At 42.5% G+C, this 16914-nt stretch overlaps 2 protein-coding genes across 5 annotated transcripts in view; one reads left to right on the top strand and one right to left on the bottom strand.

Moving 5' to 3' along the window:
- Positions 1–29: 29 nt before the first annotated feature.
- On the bottom strand, positions 30–7123 carry nek4 (NIMA-related kinase 4). Of its 4 annotated transcripts, XM_083667520.1 has the most exons (16): positions 6884–7123; positions 6277–6543; positions 5990–6187; positions 5777–5884; positions 5349–5503; positions 4911–5052; positions 4048–4731; positions 3873–3929; positions 2512–2652; positions 2227–2391; positions 2049–2115; positions 1685–1803; positions 1477–1565; positions 1040–1257; positions 720–853; positions 30–500 (listed from the first exon to the last, which is right to left on the bottom strand). In XM_083667520.1, the coding sequence occupies exons 1-16, from the start codon at positions 6968–6970 to the stop codon at positions 402–404; spliced, it is 2730 nt and encodes a 909-aa protein (XP_083523646.1). In that variant the 5' UTR covers positions 6971–7123; the 3' UTR covers positions 30–401. The 4 variants fall into 4 exon arrangements, with proteins under 4 accessions (XP_083523646.1, XP_083523648.1, XP_083523647.1 ...); XM_083667522.1 differs by lacking the exons at positions 30–500; positions 720–853 and having other exon boundaries at positions 1117–1257; positions 1477–1560; XM_083667521.1 differs by lacking the exons at positions 30–500; positions 720–853 and having other exon boundaries at positions 1128–1232.
- A 1421-nt stretch (positions 7124–8544) lies between these two features.
- camk1b (calcium/calmodulin-dependent protein kinase Ib) overlaps positions 8545–16914 on the top strand; it is a 40722-nt gene continuing 32352 nt past the window's right edge. Inside the window, exons 1-2 of the mRNA XM_083667981.1 lie at positions 8545–8625; positions 14543–14656. Of these exons, the coding sequence (XP_083524107.1) occupies positions 14571–14656 (86 nt within the window). The 5' untranslated portion in view covers positions 8545–8625; positions 14543–14570. The remainder of the gene's footprint in view (positions 8626–14542; positions 14657–16914) is intronic.

Here is a 16914-nt window from a genome sequence, read left to right as displayed (position 1 = left end):
ATGAAAAATACCAACAACAGATATTTCAATCATTTATTATAAAATCAAACAATACATCTCCATCATTCTGCATATGAGAAAATATGATAAGGTATTTCACATGTAGTGTTTCTAAGGATTTAGGTCCAGGTCTTGAAGCACTAGTTTGCATTATACATATTAAAAAATCACTTTATATTAGTATTTCACTAAGGTAGACAGCATATCAAGTAGATGGTTTACAGTAAAAGAACACAAAGTGGACAGTTAGAATCTAGATTTTCTAAAGTGGTACTTAAAGTGAGGTACAAAAATAATCTACATGAATATTTACATCGGACAAGGAAGAAAGATTGTCTATATAGGTACATTTTCCACTGGTTGTGTGGGATGCATATGTTTGTACACACTGTATGCTAATCCTAGCCCTTGAAAGCAACATCCTCAAAGAATTTCAGTTGCCGCACCATTACAGCATAAGACTGGTATTTGCCATCCCCCATTTGATCCCGAAGACGCAGCTGTATGAGAAGAGGAAGAAGAGAGAAAAAACAATGTCTGTCATGTCATTCTACATCAGTAATACCACCAGCGTTTCTCCGACAAGCACTGACATGGGGAAAACCCCCCTTGCCTACAAGATTTGACCCTTATGGGTTTCAATAGAACAATGTTGGTGATGTAAACACCTCAAAAATAAATTAAATTGTCAGGGGAAACACAATATTCAGAGTCCTTACCTCTCGCCTGTCCTCGTCCTCGTCCTCCATGATGTCCAGGACTCTGTCCAGCAGTTTCACTCCCAGTCCCTTCACCACGTCTGTTCGCAGGTGCTCAACGGCTCTCCGTATCTTTGCCGGCCCAGATGTGGTGCCTTATAAAACACCATCAAAACCAGAGAACTCTCACTACACATTAGCTGGAATGTTTTTACATTTATGTCAAAGTAATTGTGAAGTCAAAGGCAAGTCACCACATTGTGTGAACACGTTTTGTCAACTCATTGCATTGGAGAGGTGAGGGGATATAATGCAGAAAGAACACATTGTGTGAGACTGACCAGTGGGTAATTCACTGAAGTGGAACTCCTCTTGCTCTTCTCTGACTTTCCCATGGAGCACCAGGGTGTCCCTGTATTTCCTGTTCAGTTTAAACTCAGCCAGCAGGGTAGAGCCAGATCGAACACTATCAGGCTCGCAAACAGCGTCTTTGCCATCCATTCGCAATGTCTGGGTCATCATCTGTACCAAGTCCTGCATATCATTGGATTCATTCTTTCTGCAATGGAAACATTTCAAACTAATACATAGACCAATGACTCAAATGATGATTTAGTCAGTATTTAATTTAGCAATACAAGCTATAACAATTCCCCAATCTGAATAGCTAAAGTTTAAGATAACTCAACCACCCACGATCCAGCTCTGCAAGAGTCAGTTAAATCGTGACGATGTTAGATATGTGTATTTCCTATCCATTATCTGTCTATGTTCTCACCCTTCTTTGCAATCTCCCTCTGAGCGATCAGTGGAGCTAGTAGAGGAGCTGCATTCGTCCTCGTCTGATGGTCGCCCCAGCAACCTGTCCTTCAACAGGGTAAGACGTCACATTACCATAGACTGCTTGATGCCATGTTTGGTCCATCTTATTTGACCATGTTAAATTCAAAAGCTGCATAACAGTCAGCCAAAGGGGCCATAGTTACCTTATTGGTTTCCTTGGTAATGTCAGACAAAGAGCGGGTGAGAGGGGGCTTAAGGAACTCTGGCTGTTTACTGTTTGAGGAAGTAACATCATATGACGGTCTTCTTATTGCATTGCCAACTGTGGAAAAAGAGGGGTCTGCATTGAGCAATGGAACAAGGAAAATACAGTATGTCTTCTGTGTTCTTTCACTCAGTGCCATCCTCCAAATTACTGGTTTGTTCAATATTATGCAGTAATTCCCGGATACTACAATTATTATAAACACAGGCACAGAGGCCCCAAAATCCACACAGGTTTATGTGATAAACTAGAACTAAACAAGATTTTCAATGGCAACGTGAAATTATTTGTGTTAGTTTTACCTGGTTGGCTAGGGGTCTCCTGGGACTGCCTCAGTCTTCTCCTCTCTCTGGCTGAAAGAGGACGGTCCTGCAACCAGAATAAACTCATTTCTCAAGTCTGCTGTTTGAGCTGTAACAGTAACACTCATCTCCAATCTAAACACCCAGGAGTGTTTAGATTGGTTGGCCATAGTGTTACCTGTGGCAGTGGGGTGTGGCCATCCTTGGAGGAGCTGACTGATGTAGAGGATGATGTTGTGATAGCTTTCTTCTTCTCAGAGTTTCCCCTGCTCCTCTTCCTCACCTCTACTGACAGTGCAACAGGAGGGGGCGGTAGAGGTCTGGGAGCTGTCACTTTTGGTGCCTGTGATTGATTCATATTTAATGTGTTACTGTTTGAGTTATTAATCACATGCAACAAAGTTTCCTCTGAAACTTCACCTTTTAAGTTCCAAGTAGTATCCCTTCCCATTTTAGTCCTCACCTGGTCCTGATCGCTGTGTATCCGCACCTTATCCCTCTGTCTGCGTTGCCGGGAGACAGAGGGTTCAGCAGGAGAGAGGACACACAGAGGGGCCACATCCTGCTCTGGGACCCGAGGGAGGGGCTCGGCTTGACAGAGTTCCTTAGGTACACACATAAAACACAACCAGTGTCTATGTCAATGATTACTACAGGATTTGATATGAAGGAATTTCACCCTTGTAAAATAAGATGTCTTGCAGCTCCAAAAGCATTTTGTCAAGCAACAACTTTATTGTCCAAGCAAAGTAGTATTGTACGATACACTGAGTATACCGGGTAATGAAAGGCAGCTCAAATACAATTACATGTTTGAGAGGCACACATATATATACAAGAGACCTCAAAGGTGTGGCTACCCTGGAGGTGGGCAGAGGTTAACTGCTGCTGAACATGTTCTACCAGTCAGTGGTGGCCAACGCAGTGCTGTACGTGGTGGTATGCTGGGGGGGGGGGGGGGGTAGCAGCATCAAGGAAGATGACACCAAGACACTGAACAAGCTTATTAGGAAAGCTGGTTCTGTCCTTAGTGCCACCCTGGACTCTGCGGAGGAGGTGGCCAATAGGGGAATGAGGACCAAACTCCTGGCCATCATGGACAATCCCTCCAATCCCATACATGACACTGTGGCAGAGCAGAGAAGCTCCTTTAGCAACAGATTATTACAACCATGTTGCACTAAGGAGCGCTATAGGAGATCTTTTCTGCCTGCCGCAATAAGACTGTACAACTCCTCCGGCTGGCTCGATCAGGGTGATCAGAGTGGGGGATGTTAAATCATACTGGGCTGTTCTTACTGTATATAATGTTTCAGATGTCTATTTTATTTTATTATTCTATTGTCACTTATTGTGTTGTTGTTGTTTGTAATGTGAGCTGCTGTAATTTCCCTTCGGGGATCAATAAAATACCCATCTATCTATCTTAACAATGATAGGGGGCAAAGTCAATAGTAGCCTGTGCATGTCAATGAAAAGAGAACAACAGGGCTTTTTCAGTCAGTATCAGGCAATAGGCAGCACCAATGATCCTGCCTATTAATAGCTAGGCAACCCGCTGGTCCTGTTTATCAATAGCCAGGCCATCAAATCGTCAGCCAAGTCGTTGGCCGTGGCTTTGTCAGTCAATGCCTGTAGCAGAGAGTTCTCATGCGACTGACTAGCAGACCCCTTTCTTATCCTAATGCCTGCAGATACAAAACCAGATTTCCTTACAGGTATGTACACCTCAATATAACTTGACAAGCCTATGATAATGTCATTGTGTGGAGACTAACAGCTAGTTTCATACTGAGGGGACCGAGGGTTCTTGAGGGTTCTTACCAGTGTTATCACAGGAGGAAGGGGCTCAAGGAGATTTTCTGTGGATTCCAAGGTCTCCTTCAAAGACAAGAGCATAAGGCTGAGAGAGGCATACCAAGTGACACCGAAGAAAACACTAGTGTAAGTCATGACACTGTATTATCATTCTCCATCTACATGCATGGACGATACTTACTCTGACATCTGCAGTGTGGTTTTGTGTGGGAACCTCCTTGAGAAGATTCATAGTGTCATCTTTGTTGTCCATGTTCACTTCACAAGTCTCTCCAATGGATCCCACTTTCAGTTCACCTGCAGGCCTTGACTCAGACAAGCTCTTGGAAACATCACTCATTCTTCTCAGCTCAAGCGCTGGGCTCTCAATGACTACATCCTTGAGTAGCTCCATTGTATCATCTGCATCACCTGCCATAGTCTGTTTCTCTGCTGAGGTTCTGAGTCTAGACTTCGGGGCGGTCTGCGAGCGAACACACTGTGTTAAAGGTCCGTTCGAGGGCTTCTTTTCCTCTCCTCCCCGGCTCCCGACATCCGATACCAGCTTGCGTGGGGGAGGCAGAGGGGGAGGGGGGGACGGATCCTGTTTCCCTCCCTGCCTCCTCTCCTCGGCGGGCCTGTGACACTGTCGTGCTGTGTCATTATCAGGCCTGGCATTTGACATAGCTGTCTGGGGCAGATAAGTTATTGGGGCGTTCCTCTCCTCCTCCCGTGGCTGGATATCAATGTCAATGTTACTCACGGTTGCCAGGGATGCACCGGTGGTGTTGAGAATGTCAGGTGGAGGGGATTTGGGAGGTAGAGGTGTCTGCGGTGGGGTGACTTTGTTACAAGCTTTGTGTTGCTGTGAGTGGTTTTCCACCTTCTGTCGGTGAAAAGAAAAAGGAATACATGATATATAATAAACACATTACAAGGATACAACTTTCAAGGCAATTAAGGGATTCTTATCCTTTATAAGCAATAGAAAAAATGCCTTTAAGATATGTTATCCTGTATTTCAATGCTGTGTTCTGCTGGTGTAGCTGTGGACCCATCTCTTACCCGTTTCCCTCTTGTGAGTGGATCGGGCTGGGGACACTGAAGGCGCTCCGGCCTTGGCTGAGGTGACACCACAGATGCTGCACTGTTGGGCCTGCTACTGCCAGTGCCACCCGCAGCTTTCTTTCTAGACTTGGCGGTCTTCCTGGTGTGAAACAAATACATAAGACATCCAAGATGAGATCTATCAAACACACTCATGATTCGTTCAACATAAGGCAGAGAGAGAGAGAGAGAGAGAGAGAGAGAGAGAGAGAGAGAGAGAGAGATACTGGAGATAGATAGATAGATAGATAGATAGATAGATAGATAGATAGAGGCAGAGACAAAGGCAAACAAGTGAAGGGGAAATAATCAAGTCAAGTGACACATGTAATCAAAAAACAGAGGACAGACAGGGAACTTTAAAGGAGTGCTGACACAATAAAGGATGTCACCTACTCTTTAGTGGCCTCTAGAAACATGGCAATCTGACGTTTGATATAGGGCTGCCTTAGAATGAGTTTGACGTCTGGTCTGTCCTCTGGTCTCTTACACAGCATGCTCTTGATCAGCTCGCCCAGCTGAGGATCGTACTTACTGGGCATCTGAGGCAGCTAGCAAAACAGGAAGGAAAGGTATTTAAAAAATGCAGTAGCTAATGTAAGTAGATAATGTAAAATGTTAATTACGTAATAATCAGCAACAACATACAGAAGAGATCCCCCTTCAAGCCTTGACAAGTTAATCTAAACTACCCAATACAGAAAACCAACAAGAAACCAAGAATACCAGAATCCAGTCTTCAGCAACAGCCCAAAGGGATCTACCGCAGCCTACCAACGCACCCCTATCCCACCATTAGAGAAACACCGATCTAAGGGACTCACCTTTCCCTCTACAATCCGGTATACCAGGGAGTTCATGTCCTTGGCGTTGAAGGCGTGTTTCAGGGTGGACATCTCGTACACACAGCAGCCCAGCGCCCACACGTCTGACTGTTGGTTTATAAAATATGGTTTAGTTGGTAAATGATTAAAGGCCCTGTGTCTGAGGACCAGGATTGGCCAACTCCTGTCTTATAACTATTCATTCAACCATACCTTGTGGTTGTAGGGTTTGTTGGAGAAGAGTTCAGGGCTCATGTAATATGGAGTTCCTATCAGAGTGCTGGCCATGTCGTTTTGGTTCTCTAGAACCCTGGCGATGCCCAGGTCTCCCACTTTGATGATGTTGGTCTTGGTCAGGAAGATATTCTGCGTCTTCAGATCCCTGTGTAGAATGCGCTTTTCATGTAGATACTGTGAATCAAAAGAAATAACATAAGATTCAGGTATTTTGCACCAAAGTTTGTGGCCTTTATCCAACAACATTTTAACACATAACTTACCTGGAGGGCCATTGCTATCTGGACAAACCACTCCACCACTTGTCTCTCAGGTAGGAGTTCGCCCTTCTGTTGCTTCAGTCTATGATAAAGGTCGCCTCCCTCGCAGAACCCCATCACAATATAGAGCTGACAGTCATCTCCTTCCCAGGACTCCCTGTATGTCACGATGTTAGGATGTCGCAGCTGCGACAAAAGCTGCGCTTCTTGCTCCGCGGCACGTCGCTCGCGTTTGGAGGACGTGGTCAAGTTCAGCTTCTTTATAACATACTGGGAAAACAAAAGAACAGGGTTCATTCATTCATGGCACATGCAGTCAACTGTAAACATGATGTCTAGACACATTTATGACAAACGTTCTGTCTTGGACGCCCATGACAATACTCCAGATGCTGAAAAAGCTAGACTTAGCATTGCACACAATGTAGGTGGCCAGCTACTAATCACTGTCAATGCCAACAACGGCTGGCTAGCTGCAGAACAAATTGCTAACTTTGTTGACATGCTAGGTAGTTGGCACTGACTGAAGATTATTCCGTATATTAAGCACCATGAGCATCTCTCACACACAATGCACTTGTTTCGAAGTAGAATAACGTATAACATATACCTGTTTGCGGTCTGATTTGTGTTTTACCAAATTCACTTCTCCGTAGCTCCCCTTCCCAACAACTCGGATAAAAATGTAATTATTCATGATGACTGTTCATAAATCGTCTAATGTTTGCAGCCCAAATAAAAACGGCATTACTTTATTGAAGAAGAGACTATCGCCCATCTTCTTCACACTGTAAATCCAGATTTCAAACTTATAGTGCAGTCTAATATGCCAACAAGACGATTTTCAAAACACAGGAAGCCATCAGTCGCTTTTTCGTCACTAGGCAACTGGCACTTCACCGTCAACGTTTGTTGGAGGGGTGCACAAAACTAAAATACTCATACGCATTTCTCACATAGCCCCATCTAGGGTCGGAAAACAGAAACGACTTATAATTTTGTTTATGTCGAGGACTTCCATAATTTTGAAATTAATAAATAAATAAATAACGTTGATGTTTCTGATATTTTAAATATGTTGTTACTGGAATGCATTTGTGGTTGTTCCCCCCACCCTACCATATGGCAAGTTTCAAGAGGGTCTCCAACAAAGATCTGTCTCCAATGAGGATTTTGCCACGGGTGCAAGAATGAGTCATCGTTTGTTGAAGTAATCTATTCGCCAAGAGATGGCGCATTATACCAAGAACATTGGTCAAACAATGAATTGGAATGAGCATGCTTACAGGATATTTGTTAAAGATTCCCCCTTTAATCGAATACTTCAATCACAGTCGAACAAGCCAAAACAAGAGGATACTCGATTGTGAATATGTTTTGTTGTATTCGGATCGCTTTGTTAACACATGATGCACAGTTTTAAATCATACATTGGGCTTAACGATACTGTAGATAGGCCAATCTGTAATTGTACATACATTTTGGGACAATTGATTATTGACGAATATAATTTATACATGCCTCATGAGCTTAGTTCAACTATATCCCATCAAAACCCACAATATAAGCTTGTTTTTCTCGATTGTTTGTAAACAATGCAATTGTAAACAAACACTGTAAAACTTAAAAACAATGGTTTAGCTCTGTCTATGAAATTCAGTAGTTACATTTCTCCAGCCTCATTCCTCAGCTGTTTACCAAAAAGGTGGCGGGGAGCCCACTTTGTTGTTGTTTGAATTACAGTTTGCACCAGTAAGTAGCACCTCAACTATGTAATTAATTGTTGTTCCAATATACCACAGCATATATTTAGATATTATTTTTTTTATCATAGTCGTGTTTCTCCATGAACCAGGCATACATCTATTGAGCGCTCCTAACTTTATTCAGGTAGGCCGACTTTACCTTCTCATTTATATGTTTCTAGGCAGCTGTTATAGGCCTACTGCATTGAACTTTAGTGGGAATATTTGATAAAGATCTATGTTATAATTGGTGAATATTCTTTAAAATTACGAGATTATACGAGTTTATAAATGCGGTTTATAAATGAGTTTATAAAAGACGCACCTCGCAGAACACACCTTTCTGTGGCAGACTGCCCAAAAGGAGAATTAACCAACTGCGAAAGAGAACTGCTTACCTGGGTGCCACAAACAGGTTGCTGATTGGTTTAGATAAGAGCCTTGCCCCTTGTATGAGCCACCCCCCCTCAACCACCCATTGCCCTGACGTCAGGAGAGCACTGGTAAGATTGTCGAATCCAGTTTTTCCGCGAGCGCTCTGAGTCTGAATTGTGAAGCCAAGGCAGTTGAAGACAGAAAACGACCTTTGAGACCGTGAAATTGACAGGTAAGCATGACATTCATGTTGAGTAAGCTATAGCTTTTAGAACATTACATGTACCAAATCTTTTAAGGACAGATTTGCATGATCCAGATACATCGGGCATTCACTGTGAGCTTAGTCGACATCCTACTGTAGCCTACATTAATGTAGTTGACAGACAGAAGAACGAATGCATTAAACTCAAATCAAAATAATCTAAATACAATTCTCAATCAAAATAATCTAGATGATCTGAAATACAGTGGCTATACAGTTTGAAATGATTTAATAGTAAATTACTCATAGCTCAATATACCTTCCCACTTTGACAATAGACACCGCTTCAACAGTAGGCGCTCAGTTGCGCTCATTCATAATATATATGCAAAATGCCTTACATTGATGCATTGTTGCCTGCATTCGGTAATCAGAGACTAGAGTGTAAACAAGTGGAATGAAATAATTGAAAAAAAAAGTATTTCGCTCTTAGCCTATAATTCTGACCCTAAAAAAGTATATTACACTATCGCTGCCTTGTTGTTTTATAACCTAAAGTGCCCAATGAGTTTTATTACTGTACACTCGAGCAATGTGGCAACTCTGAATAGTATCATTATGTAAGATACAGGTACCTGTGCTCAGTGCATATTAATAAAAGGCTTTATTTAAGCCTGTGGTCCAATATTACTCAGCTCTTCTTAAAAGGGTTATATCCAAGCAAAAATCTCAATTTGAGAGGAATATTTAGGTTGATAGAGTTTTTGAAAGCTGAAGTAATCTTCTCCAGTTTGTCTGGTGCATTCATTGGACTGGAATGCTAACTCTTGAGGTATTTTCTCCCTCTGTGTCTCTGTCTCTGTCTCTGTCTCTGTCTCTGTCTCTGTCTCTGTCTCTCTCTGTCTCTCTCTCTCTCTCTCTCTCTCTCTCTCTCTCTCTCTCTCTCTCTCTCTCTCTCTCTCCACTGTCCTCTACAAGCACTCACATGCAGAGTAGAGACACCAGTAACACACACACACACACACACACACACACACACACACACACACACACACACACACACACACACACACACACACACACACACACAGATCTACCTTTGCTGTCACTCTCTCTCCCTGGCAGCTCGAAAAGACACGGCAGCTTATCAATTAATAAGCTCAGTTTGAAAGGGATTTGCTTAGCGTCATGGACACTGGTGCCCCAGATGAGCGGATGGTTCAGACCAAGCTGTTATCATTTGCACAGCAAGCGCTTGTGACAAGAAGAATTTGATAGCTATGAGTGGACTGAGATATTAACAGACAGACACACTGTCATGTGGCAGCTCTCTAGTTGGGTGTAGCTTTAGGAGTAGTCTACATGTTCTTGGAAGGAATGTTTTCATGGGGACACAGTTATATCAATAGATTCAATAAAGTTGGTTTAGTAGTAATGATGGTGGATGTACCATGAATTTGCGCAAGGATGTTGTAGAGTCTCTATAATTAAGCTGGGCAATAGGCTAAGTAGATTGCATTACATAATATATAGGTACAGCTTCTTTATACTAACCCAGTTTGAATCATTATCATACCCAAGTTCCACTAAGTCATTGCTATGAATTATAGTGTTCTTTCTGATCATTATCTAGTTCTGTTTTAAATCATTCAAATAGTGTGTGTGTGTGTGTGTGTGTGTGTGGGGGGGGTGATCTGTGCTCTGACTAACATTCTGATAAACACACACACACACACACACACACACACACACACACACACACACACACACACACACACACACACACACACACACACACACACACACACACACACACACACACACACAAACACAGGAATCAAAGAGGAAATGATCCCTATCAGTAAGTGAATGTTGATATTGAACAATAAAAAGCAGAGATATATGACTGGCATGTGACCTCAATGGACGACTTTCAGTTTGTATTGCATGTTACTGAGGGCTTGCGGCAGTGTGGTGATGATGAACCAATGGGTTTCCCCACTTCCTGTGTGTGTGTGTGTGTGTGTGTGTGTGTGTGTGTGTGTGTGTGTGCGTTCGTGCGTGCGTGCGTGCGTGTGTGAGTGCAATGTGCATGTATGTGTATCCACACTTGTGGTGTGTGTGCGTGTGTGTGTGTGTGTGTGTGTGTGTGTGTGTGTGCGCGCGCTTGTGTGTACATACCGCAGTCTATGTGTCTGTGTGTTACAAAATTTGAGCACATCTAAAAGGAGAACTCTGATGTTTATAGCAACAAACCCACAGGTTAGTGTCATATATTCCCCATACTGATCAAACAGCCACCTCATACATGACAGCACTTCTGTGTGTGTGTGTGTGTGTGTGTTTCTTCTGTCCACTGCGCAGCAATGGGGAACCAGTGAGTACAGTGTTTCTCTCTCAATAATACGCTTAATAACGGTGAATGCTGCATGTCCAGTAGATCTTAGGATGGTTATAGTAACATCTCTCCGTTTTGTCTGAAGCCTGCTCAAACCTGTTGCCTCACATATACATGGTTGGATACCTTGAAATGTCCCATTGAAGGCGAACGATCTAGTCCAACAACCTGAGAGGCTTGTTCCACTCTCTCAACCCCCTGTCGGCAGCTGTATACCTGCATGTGCCTTTCTTCAACTTCCCTCTATACACTATGACTGTCTCTGCTCCTCTATTTGCTCCTGTCCGCTCCTATGCAAGTCCTTTACTGTGCCCTTATACGAAATGAGAGCATCCATGCTTGTTTAAGAAACCAAACCCCTTGCTCGTTTTGAACCTTCAGTCAATGTTCGTATGTCCCTTTTGAGAGCTCAGTTTGAATTTGAATGGGTTGAAATGTATTGTGGTTCTTGGTATCTGCAAAACTTTATACTTATTTCCAAAAACAAATGTATCATTTTGTAATTTGCCTGAGCTGCTGAATGATATTGCAAAAGTGTCTTGAAGGTTTCTTGGATGTGCATGTTGTGAAAAAACAGCAAATAGGTTTGAGAGAATAAAATCCCTTTTATAGAACGATAATAAGCCATGTCAAGGGTTTATGATTGATATTGACATTGCAATTATGCATCATCTTGTGTAAGGTCAGATACTGAAGAAGATGTATACTTTAGTAGTTTGTTTAACAGTCTCTAACAATCTCTGAATACCAGCATTCATAAAACAGGTTATTTGGACAGGTTATCTGTATTGGATGTGTGCATCTCATTAGTGAAGAGTGTCTTGTGTCCTGTCCCTCATCTGCACTGATCTGCCCTGTAAGAACTGGACAGGCAGATAACAATACTCTTATACGACTCTGCTTCCACCTATTGTATCTCGTGCTTTCTGGTCAGTGCCTGTAATACTGCTACATACAGTGGGGTTTATATTATTGAGATGCACCCCAACTGTTTGTCTGTTGTAACTCAGTTATCAGATCAAAAGAGTGGCTTAACCTAGAAGACTTCCTGTGTGAATAAAAATAACCGACTGGCCTCACAAACATTTGACTACACTTCCCCTTAAAGCTTCCTCAAGCACATTGCTTTGTATTGTGGTCTATTAGGCCTACTTTAGAATTCTGTTCCTTTTATTTGTATAGCTTTCAGTGGCAGAAGTAAATACAACAGAAAGCTAGGGATTAGTATTGAAAAAGGGACTATAACTATTTGAGCCTAGTTAACGCTGCAGCTATAGCCATTGAGCATTCCAGTCCTAGCCTCCATATTTGTAAAAACCTAAATATACTTTGTTACAGAAGGACCAAGATGAGGGGGACCATTTGATGAGGGACTGCCCCCAGAACGTTTAACCGTATACTGTAAGCTTATTTCAAAGACAGAACTTTAAACCATAGGCCTATTTCAGAGACAGAACCTTTAACCATTGGCCTATTTCAGAGACAGAACCTTTAACCATTGGCCTATTTCAGAGACAATCAGTCATTGCCTGTCTCTCACATCCTCACTTGCCAAATAAACTCCTTGACAAATGTCTACAGAGACAGCCTCTTTGAAGAGTAGACTATTTCCCATCACTGGTCAAGCTCACAGCAGCTCAGTCCATTGATTACATGACAGCATGTAATGATAAACATCAACAACAACACCATTGACATCATTCAAACATTTTCGATCTGCTCTTGAGTCGATCTGCCTGTGTCTTCAACTCTGGTTACCAATGACTATAAGCTTTTGCACACCTCAAATAAAGGACGACACTTGAGTTTACATGTCTCAAGAAGGGCTCCCCATCACGAGAGCGTGATTCCAAATCACCTCTGCTACATAGGCCTTTTTTAGGTAAACCCTAACCCTGTTCACCATGTGTAGCAACATGTACAGTATCGCCACCTGACTAAAATAAACACTACATTAACAGCACCTCATCTACTATTAGCCATTAGGCACCGCTGCAATTTACTTCCTCTATAACCATAACGCCCCTTATGGGTCTCCATGGCGACACGCTTGGATGGAGCCAACTTCAGACAAAAAGGAGGGCAGTGGTGAGCGGACCACCGAGGGTGTGTGTGTGTGTGTGTGTGTGTGTGCGTGTGCTTGTGTAAGAGAGTGAGAGAGAGAGAGAGTGAGTGTGCCTGCCTTGCAGCAGAATTGGTCGCCTTTTACAGGTGGTGGTAATGACAGGAAAGAGAGAGCTATTGCTCAGAGGGGGACAATCCTAAGGTGCCATTGATATTACCAGACAACAACAGTCATCATCTGCTCCTCACCATAAAAACAACAACAACAACAACAACAACAACAACAACAACAACAACAACAACAACAACGTGATGTGGGTCATGCTCAGTTAAACATGCACTTTAACAGATAGCAACAACAGTGGAAGATAGCTAGACCCCGTTTATCACCCCAAGTGTGTCCAATTGCATTAATTCATGCCTATTAAATTTCTATTAATTGGTTAATAAAAATAAAATCCTTATTGCTAGTTGCATGCACTGAGAATAAACGTTCTACCAACTTACTCCTCAAAGGATTAATTACTGGTTAACCCCTACTTGATAACTTAACTTTATCAGGCTGTTATTTACCCACGACTGAAACGGCAGCGGTACAAACCAAAACAATGTTATTATATCACTGTCGGCCAGACTGGGAGGGTGCCAAGCCAGCCAGGCAGCAGTAGGATGCAGGCTGTGTGGCAGAACAGACTCTCTCTGAGAATAGAAGAGGAGAGAGGAGGGATGATATGAACTGGGCTATTTTAGTCAGGGAGGTCTTGTATTGGCCTGCTGAAAGGGTTTGGATAAATGTGATAGCAGCATTACTGTTGGCTCATAGGCTAAAACCAAATAAACAATTGTTTATTGCAGTTTAACTTGAACTATTGGTTGAATGTGTTTAGCCCTCATCTAATGTTTTTTTTTTTTTAATTCTTTCTGCAAAGTAAAGTCACTGCTTTACCATGGACCTTCAAATATATGGCAGAAGGCTACTGGGATACATACTCTAGTTATTGTGATGCGCCACTTTTTCAGTTCTGCCCGTTGCCACCTGCAGTATGAGTGAACATGTCACCCACAGTGACAATGGTTGATTCTCTTTCATGACTGATAAGAACAGCAACAGGAGATGTTCGAGGGAAGCTTAGGAGCTGTCAAGGGAAGCTAATCTGATTTGATTGGTAATAATAGGAGGGAAAGGGAGATCAGGACGTACCGCATTCCAATGTCACCTGAACTAGAGTGTAGATTTACCAGGTGACACTAATGCGTTTCATTAGTACGTGACGGCTGACTCTCCAGGTAAGTTCACAACAAAACGATTACTACACATTCCCAGGAACTACAGTGTACTGTGTTGTTGTTCTTTTTTTCTTTCGCTGTTTTCATTAGAACTCCTAGTTGAAAGACCTGAACCCAAGTACTTCACTATCTCAATGGTTTGAATCATTAGTGGTAATGAATATCCCCCCCCATTCTTTATCTCTCCCCCTCCAGTATTGTAGCAGACCGTCACAAGAGAAAGATGCCTCTGGGTGATGATGGACATGCCTGGAAAAAGAAAACCTCTGACGTGAAGGAGAACTATGACTTCAAAGAGATCCTGGGGACGTAAGTGTTGACAAAACACACCTGTGCTATTGAAAAAAATCAGTGTGTCTTGTGAACAACATAAAGGGTCTTTAAAGACAGTGAAATAGTTTCATTGGGATGTACAACAGGAAGACACAGTATACAGTCATGGCCAAATATATTGGCACCAATGTTCCCTCTAATTTTTCATGTGTCTGGGCATACACACAAGCTCCCTGAGCACACTGAGGACCACTGTGAGCAACAATCAAAAATGCTGCGCTACGCAGCAACTGGCGGCAAATTCAAATGTGCGTAACGCAGCAACCGGCGGTAGATGCAATGCTGCGTAGCGCAGCATCCGGCACAAATGGGTTAACTCCGCCGCATTGTTGTTAGCTAGCTAACCTGCATGGTGCGTATGGGCAGGGCACATATGCAAGCACTATCAATGCTATGATTGGCTGCGTAGCGTAAGTAAACCGTATCGTATCATTGGCTGGACACCTGTCACTCACTGTGTTACATTGAAAAATGGTACAAAAAACACATTATTGGTCTAATTAATTAGATTAGATTAGGTCTAATATTAGATATTAATTAATACGTTTATGGTGAATTTTATTTTATGCGCTGCATAGATTTTCTTGCGCGCTGAGAATGTGCGAGTAGTGCGCGATTGCGCAGGCGCGCAGCTTAGAGGGAACATTGATTGGCACCCCTGCACTTCTTTCAGATAATGCACCACTTCTCCCAGAAAATTGTTGCAATTACAAATGCTTTGGTATTCACATGTTTATTTGTTTTGTTTGCATTAGAACAACAGAAAAAAGCAGAGAAAAAAAGCCAAATCTGATATTATTCCACATAGAACTCAACAAAAAATGGACTGGACAAAATGATTGACACCCTCAACTTAATATTTGGTAGCACACCCTTTGGAAAAAATAACTGAAATCAATCACTTCCTGTAACGATGAATGAGTTTCTTACACCTCTCTACTGGAATTTTGGACCACTCTTCTTTTGCCAACTGCTCCAGGTCTCTCAGTTTTGAAGGGTGCCTTCTCCCAACTGCTGTTTTGAGCTCTCTCCACAGGTTTTCTATGGGATTTAGATCTGGACTCATTGCTGGCCACTTCAGAACTCTCCAGCGCTTTGCCCTAAACCATTTCTGGGTGCTTTTTGAAGTATGCTTTGGGTCATTGTCCTGCTGGAAGACCCATGACCTCTGACGGAGACGCAGCTTACTCGACACTTGGCCCTACATTGCGCTCCAAAATTCTTTGGTAGTCTTCAGATTTCATAATGCCATGCACATAGTCAAGGCATCCGGTGTCAGAAGCAGCAAAGCAACCCCAAAACATCTGTGAACCTCCACCATGTTTGACCGTAGGGACAGTGTTCTTTTCTTTGAAGGCCTCATTTTGTTTTCTGTAAACGGTTTTAGCAAACTCCAGTCTGGCTTTTTTTACGTCTCTGTGTCAGCAGTGGGGTCCTCCTGGGTCTCCTACCATAGCGTCCCATTTCATTCAGATGGCGACGGATAGTGTGAGCTGACACTGTTGTACCCTGTGTCTGCAGGTCAGCTTGAATTTGTTTGGAAGTTGATCGAGGTTCTTTATCCACCATTCGAACAATCCTTCGTTGCAATCTTTCATCAATTTTTCTCTTCCGTCCACGTCCAGGGAGGTTAGCTACAGAGCCATGGGCTGTGAACTTCTTGATGACGTTGCGCACAGTGGACACAGGAACATTAAGATCTCTGGAGATGGATTTGTAGCCTTGAGATTGTCCATGCTTGGTTGAGTCAACTTTTCTCAATTTAAACTGGTTGCAAGTGTGATTTCTATATTGCTAGCACCTGTTACTTGCCACAGGTGAGTTTAAATACAAATTAAAGGAGCATCACATGCTTGAAATCCAATTATTTCTTACAATTTTGAAAAGGTGCCAATCATTTTGTCCAGTCCATTTTTGGAGTTCTATGTGGAATGATATCAGATTTGGCTTTTTTTCTCTGCTTTTTTTGTGTTGTTCTAATGCAAACAAAATAAATAAACATGTGAATACCAAAGCATTTGTAATTGCAACAATTTTCTGGGAGAAGTGGTGTATTATCTGAAAGAAGTGCAGGGGTACCAATATTTTTGGCCATGACTGTATATCATTTGCATACGTTTTTCTTCCTGTATCTATTGTATTTGCTCTGATTTGATCTTGGAATGTATTGGTCCTTTAACACAGGCTGCATATTGTGTGTGTGTATGTTTGTGTGTGTGTGTGTGTGTGTATGT

Source organism: Argentina silus, assembly GCF_951799395.1.
Source record: "Argentina silus genome assembly, chromosome: 4".
In the NCBI taxonomy this organism is placed as follows: Eukaryota; Metazoa; Chordata; class Actinopteri; order Argentiniformes; family Argentinidae; genus Argentina; species Argentina silus.
This window is presented reverse-complemented; position numbering and strand designations above follow the sequence as displayed.